The sequence below is a fragment of the Heloderma suspectum genome, chromosome 2 (assembly GCF_057233095.1).
Source record: "Heloderma suspectum isolate Gila_16-S chromosome 2, 16-S_ref, whole genome shotgun sequence".
Classification (NCBI taxonomy): Eukaryota; Metazoa; Chordata; class Lepidosauria; order Squamata; family Helodermatidae; genus Heloderma; species Heloderma suspectum.
In genome coordinates, this window is record NC_139459.1 from 87237566 (window position 1) to 87258247 (window position 20682).

A 20682-nucleotide genomic window follows, 5' to 3' on the forward strand; every position below is an offset into this window, starting at 1 on the left:
GAAATAGCTGCAAAGGGGTAACTAGGACGGGCATCTAACTGTGTCAGCGGCTAGCTGGCACTTCTTGGGCGAAAACATACCCAGCCTGAGGGGTGGCGGTGATCTCGCCATCCCTCCGGACTGCCCCTTCTGGGGGAGGTAGACCTTCCGGTGTCACCCCCAACCCGGTGCCGCGAAACACCTGGGTGAGTGAGTAGGGTTGGTCTCCCAGGCAACCCTTATCCCCCCGCCGAGCCGCACAACCCGTTCGGGGGGCCCTCAGGCATCACCTGTCACCATAAGGTGCCCCTGCATGCACACCATCCCTACTTTCCTGTTTTGCCCGTCCTAGCCGACAACTGGAATGTGACCGATGATAAAGACCATATTCCCTTACAGGACACGCTCGACCCGCAAAACAGTGTGATGTAGGCAAAAAAGATGCACAGTAATAGGCCAATCGAACTGTGAGCCAAAAAATTCCTATATGATTCCCAAAGGGCAACCGGTAATAAACCCACACTGCTTAGGGGAGGGTGGGAGGGAGCTGCGTTGAGCCAGAGAGCTGAGCTTGAGAAGGGGGCTGAGTTTAAGGCAACTCAGCCTGCCCCTCCTTGCATGGTGTTGCCACTGGGGTGCACCAATCAAAGGCCCCTGCGTCATGTCACCCCACCTGCCCGCAATGGCCCCCCCCTTTTAGCCAGACAAGCTGGCGCCAGGTGAGGGCATTTGCGAGCGGAGATGGGTTAAAGAAGACGCAGACAACAAGCTTGGGTTGAAAATTGGGCCACATTTATTGAAATAGCTGCAAAGGGGTAACTAGGACGGGCATCTAACTGTGTCAGCGGCTAGCTGGCACTTCTTGGGCGAAAACATACCCAGCCTGAGGGGTGGCGGTGATCTCGCCATCCCTCCGGACTGCCCCTTCTGGGGGAGGTAGACCTTCCGGTGTCACCCCCAACCCGGTGCCGCGAAACACCTGGGTGAGTGAGTAGGGTTGGTCTCCCAGGCAACCCTTATCCCCCCGCTGAGCCGCACAACCCGTTCGGGGGGCCCTCAGGCGTCACCTGTCACCATAAGGTGCCTCTGCATGCACACCATCCCTACTTTCCTGTTTTGCCCGTCCTAGCCGCCACAGGAGTCACAAGCCTATGGCTTGTGAAACTCCCCCCACCTGCGCAGAAGAACTTCCTGCAGGCCCCTTTGCAGATCAGACAGACATATGTTATTCACTAAATGAGACAGGCGGACACCTGTAACGCTCCCTCCATGTCCACAGAATTCCCTGGCGGGTGGTGCATCCATCACCTCACTCACCTGGCAATAAGCCATTTCTCTGTGCACTTTCCAACGTGCCCTGCCACTGGCAACGTCATTCCATTCCTTCCCATTGATCCATGGGAGCAGTGAGGGCTGCAATAGGCTACTTCCGGCCAGGTATGCCGGACCACCTGTATCTCAACCAAGGCCTGTTCCATCAGGTCCTCGCCTGGCTTACAGCCAAAGTCATTCCCTCCAATTTGCAGCACCTGGACCTGCGGAGGAAGACTGACAAACTTGGTGGGACAGAGTGAGGAGGGGACTCCCACCGTATGCCATGTCTATGGAGCCACTGGATCTTAATGTGACAGGGTGACAGAAGCTGAATTCTGAAGACATACAAGCTCTTCATGAAGCTCCAGACATCAAGACGTGCCCATGTAAGAGCACCCGTACCGGCGTACAATGAGTCTGCTGGTCTCAGGAAGAAGCACATTAAGGGAAACTACACAATTGCCCTTAAGTCAACAGCAAACCGTTGAAGTGATAAAAATGGAGGCCCCTCCTCAAACCCGTGGCATGCCATAAAACCCATAAGGTGCCACCAGAGCATAATCCGTTGACTTGCGTTTGGCCGTGGGCCACTCCCGTGCCCTTGCCATGCTGATCAATTTGATCACCAAATATGTAAATGGATTACTTTGGGCCAGACCTGTACCTTGCAGCAAATCAAGGCCCTCCGGGACAAGTCGGCCTTGTGAGCCCAGACCAACCCTGCATTCCGTTAGGGCTGCTACGTGGAACAGGGAAACGTCTTATTGGAAAGCTCAAATGGAGGGCCATTACCCCCGGAGCCCGAAAGGGGTATCTGGAGAGAGAGGGTGGTTAATTTACTAATGCAGGCAAACATCTGTGCCCAACACTATCTTGCACGCCGAAACCTACATTCTGACATGGAGTCAGTGAAACCCACCTTTGTGGGCTGGAAGACTAAATGGCCAGCTTGCGACTTATGGTCCCAAATAGTCTGTTATTCCTTATGGAGGCGTGAAATTGTGGCCAATGATCTATAGATAAGGGCCATGAATCCTATCGCTGAGGTTTTGCCTAATGCGCGGCACACACACCCTGCTCTGTCGCAGGCAGCTCCTGTACGGAGAGCCATGGAATGCAGGCTGGCATGCCTGGCTTCAGTATCCCGATCTCCCATAGTACTGCAAGGATGGGATCTGGGAATGGAGCACCCACGGGGCTAAGGCCCGGAAGATGTTGATCTAATTTGATGACAAGGCATCGACAATTGGGTTTGCCTAACCCAGCACATGGTGTACCCAGAACCAGATGTTGTAATACTGACTCTGGAGCGCGAACACACTGACACATGACATGACCCTCCAATTTCAGGAGGACGGAGAATGAATAATGTGGTCATGTTGTCATAGCGAAGGGGGGGGTTACTGACTTGGCTATAAGGTTATCCCTCAATGTGCTTGGCGGGGGCGGCAGCCTCCACTCTACAGGCCTTTACCCACTGCACGATTGGACCTGCCCTAAGAATCTGAAACCCCTTGGGGTAGGGGCGGAACCATGTGAGTCCGCAGTCCAGCTTTGAGGAGAGGCTCACGCTTCCGAAAGGAGGTGCCATTAAAGCCCTACTAAGTTGAAGCCATGCCTGATGTATAACTAATTGCAGCTGTGCCTAACGGACCTGAAAATTGTCCTGAGGGAGGTGAGAATAACACCTAAGAGTATCGGATTGGCTTCACCGAATGTTGCTGTGGGAGACAGGCCCTCAGCCTTTGTGAGCTAAGGGGCACCGAAGTAACAGAAAAGGGGAAGCAATACTTGCGTTAGGTCAGAACAATGACCACCATCTTTGGACTCCATGTAGCACATGCCCATCAGGGACCCGTGGCCGGGATCCCAGACAAAGACAGCTGCCTCATCGAAGAGGTGTGACACACTGAGCAGAGATGATCAGGGATCTCGTGATAATTGACTGGCCCTCAGGAAAGAGAGGTTACGAATCAGGATAAACTCCCTGGAGGATTTCCTGGACACCATTTCGAGAAGGGAGATCCCTAGAATAGCTAACAGAGTGTGGAAAAAAAGGGGGGGGGACTAAAACCCTTCTGCCAGTACTGCATTGTTAACCTCTCCTGAACCTGTCGATGCCTAGCGAGGAGAAATGTTGCTTACGAGGTAGGGATGGTCTATGTTGACCTAAAGAAAAAATGCTAGGGGGGCCCTAGAACCTAGCATAAACAGTGTTCCAAGTTAAGACGCGTTCCCCCAGTTGGGTAGTGTCTTAAAGCCGGAGTATCAGCGCCAACCTTACTAGGCATTGGCCATCCAGAGCTTCCTACTGCCTCGGCTTTTCCAAGGGGACCCTCCCCTCCCCGAGCATTGGACAAGAGGTGCAAGAGTGCTGACCGCTACAAGGGAGCATTCACGACGGAAACTGCACGTGTCCTGGGAGCATGTGCCCACTGGGGCTTTACTCCCAGCACAGATAGCAGTGCTGAAGCAGCGGACCCGCCATAGGCCGAGGGCCAGTGCGGGAGACCACCTGGTGAATGTGGCCACTGCCAGATCTGTTGCCGACCCCAGCTGGGAAGGAGTCAAAATTGGAGTGAAAGGTCCTGGTCAAACAGGTCCTTACGCCGAGAAGGGCAATGGCGGCCCTCCTGCGAGAGGCCTAAACAAGCCATTCGCACACCTCCTCGGGCGAAAGACATTACGAGAAGGAGTAGCCCTGGTGACAATACAACTCACCAGATTAGCGTAGGGATCTGATATGCCCCTTACGTGGATGTCCAAAACGGGCAGGGGCAGGCGAGGGATCCTAATTAATCCAGGAAAAAACCCTGTAAGATGATGCATTAAGCGGCTGGGGTTACTGGGGTGTGACTGACAGAGCTGCAGGCGGCCCGAGCGTCATATAGGGAGATGACATTGGGAGGGACAGCCACCCCCAGGTAGGTAAGCTAAGGCAGCAACCCCACAGCCCTAAGGGTCACCCGTCTGAACAACTGGGGTGAGGTGCAGTCATCTCACCCATATCCAGGGCAGCCGTGTCTGGGTCCCCGGGAGCAAGGGAGGCGATACCACTTGCATTGCTCCTGATGGAGATGCCTCATGAGGTCGGACCGCCTTCAGGTGTGCTGTGTCGCCTGGGCGAAACCCCAAGGAGGAGGATGTTGCTTGGATCACTGCTGACGGAGATGCCGCAGGAAGGTGGACTGCCTACAGTGGTGGGGTGCTGCCATGGTGAACCTGCGAAGGCGAGATGGAGGCCTCAATGGCGTCCGGGTGCCCTGAACCCAGAGACGAGCTGTACCAATCGTGGGCACACTCTGATCCCCAGCTGGAAAAAACCGAGGTTGTTGCTTGTGCGCCCAGGGAAGATGAGGCAGCAGAAGGGAGGAGCTCCGCTGAAGGCGGTGAGCCTTCTGGAAGAGCCGATGAAGAGGAGGTGGATGCCTCAATAGCGTCCGGGCGATCTGAAATAGAAAGGAGCAACGAGCGTTGGGTCTGCTGTCGTGTTCGCTTGTGCTGGACCACCGAGGATTTTTTGTGCCTGGCCAGGGGAGGAGGAGGGATCCCCGAGGAACGTTCAGCAGCTTCCAAACGAGAAAAAAAAAACTGATGCCAGTACCGGGTCTGCGTCCACATCAGAGTCAGAATCGGGCCTTGGCAGCAGACTTTGGGGAGGGGGGGCGGGGCCCTCCCATTCCCTTTCTTACCACCCTGGCCCTTCTTAGGAGGCATGATGCAGGAGGTGAATTAAGCAAGCTATCTGTCAGGGTGGACAGTGAGCCCATAGAATCCCAGAGTAGTTCTAATGCTGAGGAAGAGCAGTCGCTCCTGGGAGAGGAGCGCGCTCCTCTTTCCCAGGACCAACAGCTGACGGAGTTTCCTCCCCCCCCACATTCCTAGTTTTAGTTAGCAGTCAAGGGAGTGACCGAGCACAGATAGCAGACTTAGTGAAGGCGCGCACTCAACGGCTGCGCCCCGAGGATCCAAGGGAAAAGGGGAGGGATTCTCCCTAGTCCTTATATTCGGGGGTCTGCCAGTAATTGCTTTTCAAATGGGGACCTACTGTTCCAACTTAGGGCACAGGGATGCTGCTGCTCAGATCTAGTTGATACCTGTAGAGTTGTTAAATTGCAAAGGAAGAATAAATCTTTGAAAAGAATCCCTTTGTCTGTGCCTGGACTTGGCTACTGGATTAGACTGAGAGAGCCCTCTAAGGAGCCCTTGACACCATCAAAGAGTTAATAAAGCCACTGGGCACCCCAGACAATAGGCAGCCACCCCACAGTCTTAAGATCTGTGGGTATGAGTTCCAGACCGAGACAGAGAGGCCTGGGGATGAAGATGGGAGCGCTGCACTACCATTTAGGTAGAAAATCAGATTTTCAAGAGGCGCAGCCAGGGGCCAAAGGTGATGGAGCTGCGTTTGAGCGTGGGCGCCCACAGCCGAGGGCACCCTGTCGCGGGAGGCGCCAAACAGGCAGTCGCCGCTTATGCAATTTTATTAATTAAATATTTAATAATCGTAATTTAATGATTTTTTATTATTTTTATTATTATTAATATTATTATTTATTTAATTAAAGCTTTGTTTTCATACAAACATAGGAAGCTGCCTTATACTGAGTCAGACCCTGGGCCCATCTAGCACAGAATTGTTGACACTGACTGGCAGCAGCAGATCTCCAAAGTTTCAGGCAGGATTCTTTCGTAGCCCTACCTGGAGACGCTGGGGATTAAACCTGGGGCCTTCCGCATGCCAAGCATGTGCTCTACCACTTAGCTGCAGCTCCTCCTATTTTTTATTTATTTATTTATTTATTTATTGGGTGGGAGAGGGAGACGTCGCAAGCCCATGGGAGGTGACCAATCGGGCTGTGATAAACACGCCCCGACTGGGCTCAGCAGCCAGGCGCCCCTCCAACAGGCAGGCTCGGCTGACCAGTGTGGGCGGGGGGGGCAGTCAGACCGTCGCTTCGAGCGCTGCCACCGACAAACACCGGCGCCTCGCTCACCTGCCTGCCGACGCCTCCCGCCCGGAGCAACACCTCAGGGAGGCCGGCAAGGCGAGGAGGAAGAGGCCGGCAAGGCCGGCGGCCGGGTAGACAGGCCGGCAGGCGGGCCGTGAGCTGGACCGGCGGCCGGCGGGCCCGGCGGCTGGCGGGCCCGTCAGGCAAGCGGGTGGGCGTGTGGGCAGGGCGAGCGAGCGGGCGGGCAGGCGATCGAGCGGGCGGGCAGGCGGGTTGAGGGAGCGCACGGGCTGGCGGGCGAGCCGGCAGGAGAGCGAGTACACGAGGAGACCGAGCGGACGGGCGGGCGAGAGGAAAGGAGTCGACGAAGGAGGGAGGGAGGCGAACATTATCACCAAGCGAAGATTTTGGCGCGCAGAACCACGTGGGTCCAGGCGGCTGGAACGAGGACGAAGCCGTTCTCCAGCAGGCCAAAGTCCCTCATCGTGACTGAGGAGAAAGGAGGGGGCGGGCGCACTGCAGCCTCAAGAGCCGGGGCCCTCAGCGTGCGCGACGACACCGGTCTCCAGCAGGCCGGTGTCCTTCGTCGTTTCTGGCGGAGCTGTAGTTCTCTCTAGCTGCGTTGAGCCAGAGAGCTGAGTTTGAGAAGGGGGCTGAGTTTAAGGCAACTCAGCCTGCCCCTCCTTGCATGGTGGTGCCACTGGGGTGCACCAATCAAAGGCCCCTGCGTCATGTCACCCCACCCGCCCGCAATGCCCCCCCCCTTTTAGCCAGACAAGCTGGCGCCAGGTGAGGGCATATGTAGAAACATGTAGAACTTGCAGAGAAAGGAAGTCCTTGATTCAAAGCACATCTCCATCCATGTAAAAGAGCCAGTCTTAATCCTGCAAAGAATCTAGAAGCAGAAAGCCCTGGTAAGGATATGGGATTTCAGCCTTGTGTGATGAACCCCATCCTCTCCTTCAACTGATTCCATCCCAGGTGATCCTTGAGAACTTCATAACTTTAAGAAATGGTTCCTGCATTTGGTTTTCCCCTTTTTCCTTCCCATCCCTTTTTCCTTCTGTGATGTGTCTTTTAGATTGTAAGCCTGAGGGCAGGGACTATCTTGTTTTTTATTTGTCTGTAAGCTGTTCTATGATCCTTCCTGGCTGAATAGGGGGATAAAAATGCTTTAAATCAGAATCTTGGGATGTCTTAAAGACTAGCAAATTTATTAGTCTTAAATAAGGAAGTAAATAATGTGTTGCCTCTTAGATGATACAGACCAGTGAAATGTAAATCTTCTCTAGCAGTCTTGTACATTTCACTGGTCTGTATCATCTAAGAGGCAACACATGATTTTCTTCTTTATTTAAGAATAATAAATTAATGATGGCTTGATGGCTCTATTTTACAGATGGCTTGATGGCTCTATTTTAAAAAGAATACGTTCCATATATCAGATCTGTTATTTTAAATTTTACTAGTGCCATAGGGTTTTTTGTTTTGCTTTTATTATTGAAGCTGCATAGAGAATAAAGGTGTAAAACTACCATGTGTTTTTCCAGGAATATAATCTTGAATACTTTTCTTGTTTTCCCATCTCTTCTAGCATGTCATATCCTGGAATGCTGTGATGGCCTGGCCCAGGATATTATCAGCACCATAGGACAAGCATTTGAACTCCGTTTTAAGCAATATCTGCAGTGCCCTTCTAAGATTCCTGCTCTGCATGACAGGTGAGTGGCACAACAAGATTTATTATTATTATTATTATTATTTTTAATGGGAATTCTATTTCCTTCAAGAACTGGTGAAACAAAGGATGAGTTCACTTGCACAAGAGAACAACTGATTGCAAATATTTTAAAAAGATTCTTGTGATATCTATCTCAGTCAACTGAGCAAAGCTTATACCTGTGGAGGCCAACATGTGCCAGCCCCAAATACCCATTCTCTGTAACAGGGAAGACTATAGTGACTGATGTCATTTCACTGTAGTCAATCTCTTTGTGACCTGTTTCTCTTCTGCACATCAGAGGGAGAAGAGGAAGAAAGATTATGTGGATACCCTCTAGTGGGTCAGGTCAATGGCAATTAGGGATGTACAAAATTGCCCTTACCTGTCTCCACTGGGTTCCGCTGGGGGGGGGAGGCGCTCCGTCCCTCCCCCCAGAATCCTCGCTGGGGGGGGAGGTGCTCTGTGCCTCCCGCTTGGAATCCTGGCCAGCTGGCTCCGCTCCGTGGGGATTCCGCAGAGCCTCCAGCCGGCTCCGCCAGCAGCCAGACATCCATCTGCTGGCTAGCAGGGATGCAAATGGCGGCGGCCGTAGCCGCTGCCGTTTGCGTCCCTGTAGTCAGCCGTGATAGGCTATGTAAATCTTTACATAGCCTATCACGTCTGACTTAAAAAAAAAAAAAAAACCCTGCGCGTATGCAAATGGCGGCGGCTATGGCCACCGCCATTTGCGTTCCTTATTTTGGCCCATCTTAGTCTACGTAAATATTTACGTAGACTAAGCGGTGAAAATAAGGGGAACGCAAATAGCGTAGTGGACGCTATTTGCGTTCCCCCTTATTTTCGCCATCTTAGTCTACATAAATATTTAAAGATTTACGTAGCCTATCACGTCGTTGTTTTTTTTTTAACCTAGCCATGATAGGCTACGTAAATTTTTACATAGCCTATCATGTCTTTTTTTTTTTTTAACACTGGAAATGGCGGTGGTGGCAGCCGGTCGGAAAACCGGCCGCCGCCGCAGCCACCGCCGCCCGGAAGATCCGCCCCAGGTAAGTCTCGTCCCGGGGGGGGATCTGCGGGGGGGGGGGCGGGGGGGCAGGCCGTTCCGACACGGAGTTTGGGGGGCCGAATGCACTGGCATTCAGCCTCACCGAGATCCGTGGCAGAATTCTCTGCCATTCCTAATGGCAATACTCCATCCCACAGGAGGGTAGAAGGCAAAGATGACATGCTGCAGATCTCAAGAAAACTGGATCTTCTCAGTTGTCTACAGGGGTCCTGTCAGAGCAGTGGTGGTATCCCACACATGGTGTATAATCTTTGAAGAAGTGTTACGAAACAGGCTGCAAAAAGGATCTAGGCATTTGACTGAGATATTTGGGGAGAGGAGTAATAGTAGTTTTCAGTGAAACACAGCATTCAAGATGGGTTTTATATGTTTGTACGATACGTGAGATGCAAAGTTCAGGAGATGAGAAGTAAGCAGAGGACAGAAATGAAAAAAGAGACATAAAGGTCAAAAGGTACCTCCAAAAGACAATCCTCAATCAAGGATTAACAAAATAGCTACCACTGTCATGATAAAATAAGTGCCTAAAGATGTAGTTAGTAGCAGTGAGTATTATTTTAGGCTTAAATATATTGGTCAACTGGAAATCTATTGACCCAGACTCAAGTACTCCTTCAAACCTTTGGATCATGTCCATAGATAAATTTTGCAGTTGATATGACAAAGGATCTTAATATTTAAGGAACTGGATATATTCATCCCATTCTAAACGTTCTTACAATATAGTAATAAAGTAGACAACAGAAGAATATTGAAAAGCAAAATAAGTGAGCTTCTTTCTGACAGGATGCAAAGTCTGGATGAACTTTGGATGGAAGAAGATGGTGAGGCAGCAGAACATCCCTATTACAACAGCATTCCAAACAAAATACCTCCCACTGGGGGCCTGGTTGATGCAAGACTCAAAGCCAAGCTCCCCTCCATTTCAGATCCAGCTCAGGTAGGCAAATCAATCCTTTCTTGGTTTCTTTCGTTATTGCTTTAATGGTCTGAAAAAAGCTGTATAAATGATACATAGAAGCAAATGGTGCGGAGGAATCTTGCTAATGTATCTTGATTCCTTTGAGCAAAAGGTTATGATGTACCAGCTAAGGAGGGAATTCATAGCCTGCATCATTCTCCTTTGTGTGGTAGGGAGATGAGACTGTGTCTCTTCTCCATGCCCACCTGGCATGCCTGTCCCACCACCAAGGCCACTGGATGCCCACATGTGGACATAAGCTTTGAACAGGACATAGTGAATAAATGCCAAGGCATACAGGCCTCAACAGCATGACTGATACCTTGAATAAAATCCAGGAACTGACCATGTGATGTGCACACTGGATTTTATACATGTATTCCTTAGAGAACATAATATCCATGTGTGATTATTTGGTGGCTGGATGGGCCAATTCTAACTCTTCACCATGTGTAGGGGAGAGATTGTGCAATTATAACATTTATTTATTATTTAAAATACTTTTATATTGCCTTTAAAAATAAAAAACCTTCCCATTAGCAGCCAATTCCATAAATTAAAGGCGCAATCCTATGGCTGCTAGTCAGCGGCTAGATGGCCATAAGATAGGCTGGTTCCCTGACAACTGACCTCCACCCCCTCCCACGCTGCCTTGCTGGCAGCGTGGAACGGCCCCGTGCTCTGTGCTCAGAAGAGGAACGCAGAGCGGCAAAAATGGGACATTCCTGGGGTGTGTTGGGGCAGGGAAGTCGGATATGCCGGTACGCACATCCTACATATCGTCCGGCTGCTGCTTCCCACGCTCTGAGGTCCCATGGCTAGACAGCTGAAATTGGCTGTCTAGCCATAAATGCAGGGCGGCTGAAGCACAGAGGGGAGGATCCCCTCCAAACTTCTCCTGCCCTGCACTGGATAGGCAGTCGCCTTCGAGTTTGGAGGCAGCCGCCTATCCTGATAGGGTTGCGCCCTCCATGTGTGTGAACGCATTCTTTTGTGTGTCCTGACTCTCCAGACAACCAGTTCTAGCATCACAAGGGAGGGAGAAAAAATTCTGTCTACTTACTTTTTCAAACCAGGAATAATTTTATAAACCTGCATCATGTTTGTCCCACCTCCACCCACCCCTGCTCCAGTCACCCTTTTTTCTAAGCTAAAATGCCCCGAACAATGTAATATTTTCTTTTGAAGAAGGTGCCAACACCCTGATCATCTTGACTGCCCCTTTCTGAATCTTTTCCAGCTCTCCGATATCTTTATTGAGACACAGCCTCCAGAACTGCACACAGTGTTCCAAGTGCGGCCACACCATAGATTTCTATAGGGGTATTATGATACTGGTAGTTTGATATTTAATCACTTTCCTATTATAATCCCTAGCATGGAATAGACTTTTTTTTTTTTTACACCTACTGTATGCAGGGCCAGCATTTCCATTGAGCTATCCGCCATGACCTCAAGTTCTCTGTCCTGGTTAGTCACTGTCAGCTCAGACTAGGGATGTTGGAGGAATTTGTGACCAAATGAGAGAAACCAAATGAGTCCAGATTTTCATGAATCCAACCCACGGATTCCACGGCAGACCAGCTTTTCCCCTGTCAGACAGATTCCGCAGACTTGCAGACCAGCTTTCTAACTTTCCTGAATTTTGCGGAAATTTCGTCATAGGATGATTATGATGATGTTGATTAATTACATTTCTATACTGCCCCATAAAAAACCTGGTCAAAAATACACATTTCTCCCATAGGCTAAAGCATGAAAATGCACATTTGGGGGGAATTTGTGCATTTTCACATGTGCAATTTTGCACAACTGCACATTTGCACAAATGTGAATTTATGCAAATTTGGAACAAAAAAAATCCAATTCCATCGATGGGCAGATGGCGGAATGAAAGGTGTCTGTTAATCCATGAAACACAGATGGAACGGATTTTACACAGTCCATACATCCCTAGCTCAGACTCCATCATATGTAAAGTCATGAATTTCCTACCCCACTCCCAAATATATGCATCTTTAAATTGACATGGAACATAGGAAGCTGCTTCACACTGAGACAGACCATTGGTCCATCTTGATCAGTACTGTTGACACCGACTGGCAGCAGCTATCCAGGGTTTCAGACAGGAGTTTTTCCAGCCCTACCTGGAGATGCCGGGGATTGAACCTGGGGCCTTCTGCATGAAAGGCAGGTGCTCTGCCACTGAGCTATGGCCTTTTCTTCTGGAAGAAATGCTGAGTTTCTGAAATTTATCATACTATATATCTATTGATATATAATTGAATGTATAAAATGTGTATCTCATATGCATTGCTTTCCCTCTTTTGTACTGATAATTCTTTATGTAATCTTGCATTAACAAATCAAAACAATCGATTAAAAAGATGGTGATGGGGGAGCAAAAATGCTGTGCTGACCTTTGTTCCTTGCTATGGTATTGTGTGTCCATATTCGTGTGAGTTTAACTAAGGTAGTTAATTGCTTTGAGAAGCAAAGTAGTCAGTTTCACCACCGTAACAGAAATTAGTAAACATTCCTAAATCTGGCATCAGTTATAATATATCATATAATTAAGAATCATTGTGAAGATACTTGGGTTCATGGTGCAGCATCCTGTATTTTGTTTTTTTATTTGGTAAAAGCTTGATTGGGATTATTAGGTTGTCACGTTTATTCCAGGAAAGTGTGGTTAAAATGGGGGAGTTCCTTTTATAGATGTAATATACCTACTTTGTCATTTAGAATTACAGGGGTTAATAAAACAGGAAAGGAGTGCAATTTCCCTGAAGGTCATCATTACTCTCATCCTCCTACGCAAACTCATTCATAAAAGAATGCTCAGTCATAATGTCATACATGATGAATGAACGAAGACTGGGTTTGGGTAGAATTGCACCTGGACCAATCATAAAAAAGACCCACTGAAAATGCATTACAGTTTTTAAAGGTAGAGTTTGCATGAAGAATATTTTTACTACCACCTTAGTCCGCATCAGCAATGGGAAGAGAGCAAACATACTACCAGAGCCAGCACATAAGAGACCTATTTGATGAAGACTGGCAACTGGGACCTAATAGGCAAGGTAAGGTGCACTCTAAAACTGTTGTTGTTGTTTTACATGGTTATTAGAGTTGCAGACAGAATAATGTGGATTGATAGAGGGCTGGGAAGGAGCTTTTCTACATGAAGCATTTATTGTGTGCTTGTGAGGCATCTACTGTGCCACTACATGAGACATTTATTGTGTGTCATGGATGTTTACGGGTTCTTTAGACAGCATCATGATCCTCCAGTTTCATTTCTATTTTTTCAGAGCACTTTCCTGTTTTTTTTTTAGAATAGGGAAAATGGGATATTATTTCTGAAAGCACTGTTTGTAGTTGTGTATTTGCGCTATTCCTCTACAGCACAGCGCCACCTAGAAGTTATGTAGCATAAAAGCAGGAAAGGAAAAGCTTTGTGTAGCGCTCAGATCTCTGTTCTGCAACGAAACCGAAAGCAGATACAGCGATTAACAGCCTCGTGTAGAAAAGCTTGTAGTGTAATGGACTTGATTCCCATGGCTGTGGTTTATAATGTTTCTTCCACTGATACAGCAATTGAAGGGCTTGAGATGAGAGGAGGGGGAAGGAGATGGAGAGTGTGTGTAAAAAAGAATTTATGCATTGTATATGGAGAAAATGCCCTGATGTACAATATTTTTGCTTTATTTTCTTCTGTTACCCATTTACACATATGCCATTTCTGCATCCCCTTAAACATAATGATAAAATTACTTAGATGCAATTCATTCCCTCTTATTGGCCAACAAGATGTACTTTCATCCCTACAACTTACATATGTTATTATACACCTAGTATTCTGAGTCCTGACGTCAAACATGTTTTATTAATTGCAGAATGTTACCACCATCGTTAGTATCCTACCAGTAATCTAAACCTGGCCTCAGCCATTATGGTGTAAAGGACCCATCTTATGATGCAGAATCCAGCTTCACAGAGACAGATGAAATAACACAGCAAAAGCTGTGCCTAGCTGTCTGGGACCAGTGAAATAATAGCTGAAGTCTCCATGACATGGGGAAATGGCTCTAGTAAGACTCCTAAATCATATCAGGCAGAATTAGTATGAGGAACTGGCTCCCCTGTTATGCCCAGTACAACCCATAATAGCGCAACACAGCCTTCTCCAACCTGATGCATTTTAGAAGATTATTCTATAATATTTATTTGAAGACAGTCTCATTCATCAAAAGTCTTTCCAACATTAATTAAAATCTTCCTGCTTCTGCCCCTTTTATTGCTTTCTGTTGAGTGCAGTAGTGGGATTAATGATGAATAGCTGGTAATTGCCCCTTGAATTACATCTAATAACCACCCCTTAATGTCACTTCCTATTCTTGTAGGAGGGCAGGAGGCTTAAATGACTGATTTCCTCTGGTTACTTTTTCCTTACTTGTTTGTAGTGCTATTTTGCTATATAAGATGAAAAGAAAAAAATAATGAGAGGAAATCAGTAATTAAGCATATATATAAAATCTTCACAGGTTTTTCGTCTTCATTTCAGGGTGGGGTGGGGTGGGGTGGGGTGGGGTGGAAGGAGTGAAGAGCAGAAAATACTGGGGTGCAATGGGCTGACAATGATGCACTCTGGATTCTTGGTTAAAAAGGAAGAAAAAATGAAGGCAATTCCCGATTAAACTGTGTAGAAGCAACCTAAAGCAACAACGTGATCTTTTGAATTGTTGTATTGCAGACTGGGACAAAAAGGGCGCGTTGCTTTTCACAGGGTCTTTGGACATCTACAGCATGCCAGAAGGAAAGCCTAATGTAACCCCACCAGGAGAGCTGCCAACTTATGTGAATACACAACATATAAATACGGAAACTCTGCAGGCTCTTCAGGCAGATGCTGAAAACCTGTTTACTGGAACTATTGAAAGTACCAAAGACAGCAGCCCAGGAAAAGATCTTTTTGACATGAGTAAGTTCCTCTTAAAAATCACACTTGAATGAGGATTTTCCCTACATAATTCAGTGTATTGTCAACAGTTACTATCTTAATAACTATAGAGAAAAGGAATTGTTGCTCTAGCTGTTATAGTTCTCATTAAAAAATACTTTGATAGTTGGCTGAAAATGGCAGTACGGGAGGAAGACTGGAAGCATCCCCTTATTGGCTGACAGGATTATGATGTCAGCAGCTTTTCCAGCTACTGCCAAAACATTATGTAGCTTTTGTACTGGGTTTTCACTCATTCCCCTGCCTTTTTGATAGCTTTGCTGTCCCTGCCATTGCACATTGGCCAAAGCAGCTGGGAGCAGATCAAGAGTGCTGTCTGTGAAATGTGAAAAGAGAGAGAAGATGGGTGGATTGAAGTTCCTTTCACTTGCTGGTTTAAATCTACTGGGGAAGAGGGCAACCCTCATCTAAGGGAACTTCAGTTCGCATCCAAAAGACATAAAAAAAGAAATGGTAGATAGTTAAATTTGGGAAGTCAGTGTGCTGAAGACAGGGCCAGCCCAAGACATTTTGATGCCTGGGGCAAAGGACAAGATGGCACCCCTTCCCATTCCATGCACAAAAGCTGACTGGACTGGCAGTTGAAACTTTCCTCGGCACTAGCAATGGGACAGCATGTTCCATTGCACTGGAAGGCAGCAGGCTAGCTTAGGGGGTGCAGGACAGGCCATGTGGCCCACACCTCTCCTCCAACGCCTTCCTGCCACCTCCCAGCATCTGCTGCCTGAGTTGACCCCCTCACTCTGCCTCATAGTAGGGCTGGCCCTGGCTGAAGATATGGAAAAGAAAATGGAGGAACCCAGCTAAAGTTAAGCAGATTTAAGACCCATTGATTTTGGTGGATGATAAGCACTGAGTCTTTTCTCAGTTGATGTATGATATCCAGATGTCTTTCCTTAACGTAATGCATATTTTGGCAGGGAAATTAAAAAGTCTGGGCTACAGCGAATTGCTATTGTGCTATTTATATTATTCACTAATTTGTATCTTATCTGCTCTTATTGCTAGGCCCTTTTGAAGATGCTCTCAAGTACCAAATGCCTGGGCCCATTTTGAACAAGCCTACCTCAGTTGAATGTACCAGTCCTCTTCTGTCCAGAGCACCTGGTGTGGCAGTAGCTGCAGAACTGAGCACAGAACCCTGGTATCAAGGAGAGATGACCAGGAAAGAAGCAGAACAGCTCTTAAAGAAATGTGGAGACTTCCTTGTTAGGAAAAGTACCTCCAACCCAGGCTCCTATGTCCTGACTGGGCTACATAATGGACAAGCCAAACATCTCCTCTTGGTGGATCCTGAAGGAACAGTAAGCATTTAAACCTAATGACAAGGGAAGATATCTTTTACTTAAGATTCTGTTAGCACAGAAAACAAAATCTCTTCCCTTAACACTGTTTCACAATGGCCCTTGCAATCTATGTAGAACCAACAAAGACTCTTGTGGCACCTTAAAGACTAACACATTGATTATGGCGTAAGTCTTAATAAATGTGTTAGCCTTTCAGATCTTTGTGGTTTTTGCTGCAACTGACGAACTTGACTACACCTGTGCGTGTAGAACTAGTTGAGGGGGAGAGCACTGGAGGCTTATAGCATCTTTGTAATACTCTGTTTATTTACAAATGAGCTTGTATTTATGGGGGTGCAGCAGCTGCTCCACATGGGTTTGCCAAACACCTTGAATCTGGGCCCTCAATTTCAGCTGGGTCTGAGTCCAGCAAATCCCACAATTTAGCAACTTCTCAGGCCGGTCCTTTCAACCAGATCTCCTTGCAGGTATATAACTCCCAGGTGGTTTGGGTCAAGTTAATGCTTGCTGTAGGTATTTGCTCTCCCATCATCAGAACAGAAGAACGTTCTTGCACTTTGCACAACAGAAACTTACTGTCCTCGTGCTACTTCAAGGTAGCTCTGATAACTGGCTACACTCTCTAGTATCATCTCATGCTGTTTAATAGAAGGGCTGCTGCAGTGCAAATGAAGCTCTGATTAGATGCAACAGCCTTTTTATGGACCTTAGATTTCAATACTGGCTCACAGCCTGGTTTCTGGCATCAGGTAAAAACTAGAACAATGGATGCAACTCACACATTTAACACTAGAGGACAGTCAAAGATTATTTTCAGAACGATTCCAGGAAAGCTGAAATAGCCTGAAATTGATGGTGCTTGTGACAGGCCAAATGCTTCATGGAAAAAGAAAGGACATTACATTTCAAAGATATGATTCTCTCTGCCTCACTGGTCAAAAAGGTTGCCAGTCTTGCATCAAGGCTTGCTAACTAAAAGCACAAGAAAAAAGCTGGCTGGAGACTGCTGGGAGCTGTAGGACTTCTTTCTGTAGAAACATGTATAGGATTGTGCCCTTATGGTTTAAAACTTGCACCTAACTTGCTAGGCTCTTGAAGCACGCCCCTGCACTGACACTGAAGCTGGGCTTTACTGTCCCTATTCACAGTATTATTTATGTATTTACTCATGTTTTTATAAATGATTTGGATTGGTTTTGTATTTAAAAACATTCCAAAGCCAGGGTGGATTAATTCAGCTCAAGGTGATTTAAATCAGCAAGGAAAAAATGATTTAAATCCCTGATTTAAATCAAGTTTCCCATTGGAAATTTTTCACATATTTCCTGAACAATGGTGCACATCTGTGACTACGTAACCATGTTAATTTACAATTAATAGCACAATCCTATACATGTCTACTCAAAAGTAAGTCCCACTGAATGTAGTGGAACTTACTCTGAAGTAAGTGGGTATAGGATGCAGCCTAAGTAGAATACTATTTTACACTGTTTCATTCTTACAAGCAGACATTGCATCTCTCTGTATATATTTTACAGGCCTTCTTTCTTTACCTATAAGGGAATGTCTTTAAAATGTTTCCCTATAGGGCCTTTCTTATGACTAGCATCCATGACAGTTTGAAGATAACAGTGCTATCCTATACAAGTCTACTCAGACATAAATTCCATTGAGTTCAATGAGGCTTACTCCCAGGCAAGTGGCTATAGGGTTGCAGCCTAAGTATGGGAATACAGGAAGATGCACACTGGATAATTAAGAAATCACCCAATTAGTTTTTCACTTTAGTTTAGAGATTAAACTGTATGGCTAACATGTTGATATCCAGAATATGTAATGTTCACCTAATTATTATTTAAGAGACACTTAGTATTTACATTTTTAAAAGTCAAATTTGATTTTAATTTTTTTAAATCAGATTTTTCCCAAAGAAATGGTTGATTTTTATTCACCCTGCCATATTGTCTTTCTGTTTTAAGTAATTCCTTTTCCTTGCTTGGCCCAGCTCCACCACCACATTAGCCCAGAACAATAACAATCCTAACTAACCTGTGTCTTTGCACGTATGACATTAGTCAGAGAAACAGAAACGGAAAGCCCACCACTTTGAAGAAGCAAGAGCTGGTAGTTAGGTTGGACTGAGCCCATTTTCATGAGATGAAAAACTAAAATGAATGCCTATGCTTGATTGGTATGTAATTCAAAGTGTGTGAGTGTGACAGGTCCATTAATTCATTTTTATGAGACATTCAGTGTAGGTTTAGTATGATTATAACCTGGGGGTTGGACTCGATGGTCTTATAGGCCTCTTCCAACCCTACTATTCTATGATGATGAGATTGAATTTTAATGTTATTTTTATAAGTTTAGTATTAGAAATTTAGTATTTTATTTTAATCTGATTTAAATAAAAAGTTATTTTTTTAAAAAGCATTGATTTGTATCTACCCTGTGCAAAGCACTATACAAATGAAAAAAAGTTTGCAGTTATTGTTACACAACTTATAATAATGAAATCCTATTTTATTTGTATATTGTTTTATATCAATAGAACTATTGGGATGTGTTGGCTTGAGTGCTGGACTTTGACCAAGAAAACACAGGGTTATATGATCCAATGGTATATTTCTGCAAGTGCAAATGTCATTGCGATAGTGGAAACCAAGGGCTTTTCTACATGGGGCTTTTAACCTGCACCTTTACTAATGCTTCTGCTTCCAGATTCTTTGCGGAATTCAGTTTGGCTCCTTTACATGTGTTTTTTTCCAGGGTTTTTCTTTCTCTGCCTTTCTAAATGTTCCATACACAACCACTAGGCGGTGCTGTGAAATAGCAGAATTGTGCAATTCCACAAGGCTTCTATGACGCCATTCAGAAAAAAAATCACACTTTCCTCATTAGGGGGAAAAAATGTGATAATGGTTGCAAAGCACAGGAGAGGCCCTGGAGGATGACAATGTCATGTAAAGGACCTGCAGACTACTGTGAGTGACCAATCACAATCACACAATAAAAGCCTCATGTAGAAAGGCTCCAAGTTCCAAAATATGCATGAGGGGAGAATCCAACTAAAGTTCTGCTTGTGCAACCAGTTGCACAGCCACTTATAGATCTTTGGTTTACTTAGCCCATTAGAACTTGCACAACTCTGTGCAACGGGAGCACAATTCTGCTAGCACGGCAATTTGTTCTATTAACGGTACATTGGAATGAGGCCACAGATTCAAATTCCCGCTATGCCCTGAAGCTCACTGGGTGAGCAAGGGCCAGTTACTCTCTCTTAGCCTAATCCTCCATACTTTATATGTGTATTGGGCTGACATATGGATAATAACTGTATGGCTGTCCTGTCATGTCTAGTTTGGCCCAAAGCTGCAATTGCCATCTCTGGTGAACACACACACACACACACACACACTTTCTAATTGCATGTTCTTCTTTTCAGGTTCGTACAAAGGACCGCATATTTGACAGCATTAGCCATCTCATCAACCACCACCTTGAAAACAATTTGCCAATTGTCTCTTCTGGAAGTGAACTCTGCCTCCATCAGCCAGCAGAGAAAAAATAGTGACACCTCCCCCCTGCCCCTGTCGCCAATGACACGTACAACTGTTGTCTCTCATGAGCCACAACCAGAAAGGAATGGCAAATCTATATCCACAGAAACAGAATATCATCTATTATACTTTCTGTAGGTTAAAGAAATGCCATTCCATGTGGTACCAAGAGAAAGAAAATTCTCTTTCAGAAAGGCTTTCTTAAAAAATGAATTTAAACAAAGTGTTCTGAATGATTCCTAAATATGAATATTGACCGTGTAAATACACACATATTCTATATAAATACGGTAGATATTTATATTTTTGAAGTCAGTCTGCTGAAGATATGGAACAAACATGCTCTGTTCCATGCATTTTTAACTGAAGAAAAGATGTCCAGTGTGTGTGATTGTGTTGATTTAAATATAAATGTAAAGTCTTGTTTCCTTGAGAAAATTGATACTGGAAATCTCAAGGGTCATTTTATGATATGATAAGCACAATAGTAGAGAAAAAACAGACAAAATGCAATGATTAAATACTATATGAGGAGAAATGAGCTAGTATTCCAACAGGAAAAGTTAGCTTGAAGCAACTTTTGAAAACATTAACCGTCTCAAGTAAAGGATCTTTTTTTTTTTCTTCTCTTTCTGATGTCCCATTTAAATTCTTATATGATGCTACTCTCAATTGTTTGTAACTTGCTTTGACTTGATGTGATCTCTGTGTATGAGGTATATGCATTGATTTTTCTAATAATATACCTTATGATACAACTTTGATTTATTAAAATAGTATTCAGTATTGAG

General features: G+C 45.9%; 1 protein-coding gene across 2 annotated transcripts in view; it reads left to right on the top strand.

The window, feature by feature from the left end:
* The window catches only part of SHC3 (SHC adaptor protein 3), a 60139-nt gene extending 39457 nt beyond the window's left edge, over window positions 1–20682 (top strand). The window contains exons 7-12 of one of the 2 annotated variants that reach the window (XM_084832110.1): window positions 7840–7966; window positions 9824–9977; window positions 12988–13084; window positions 14758–14985; window positions 16033–16328; window positions 19777–20682. In XM_084832110.1, the coding sequence (XP_084688236.1) occupies window positions 7840–7966; window positions 9824–9977; window positions 12988–13084; window positions 14758–14985; window positions 16033–16328; window positions 19777–19902 (1028 nt within the window). In that variant the 3' untranslated portion in view covers window positions 19903–20682. The remainder of the gene's footprint in view (window positions 1–7839; window positions 7967–9823; window positions 9978–12987; window positions 13085–14757; window positions 14986–16032; window positions 16329–19776) is intronic. The other variant, XM_084832111.1, reaches the window with a different exon arrangement.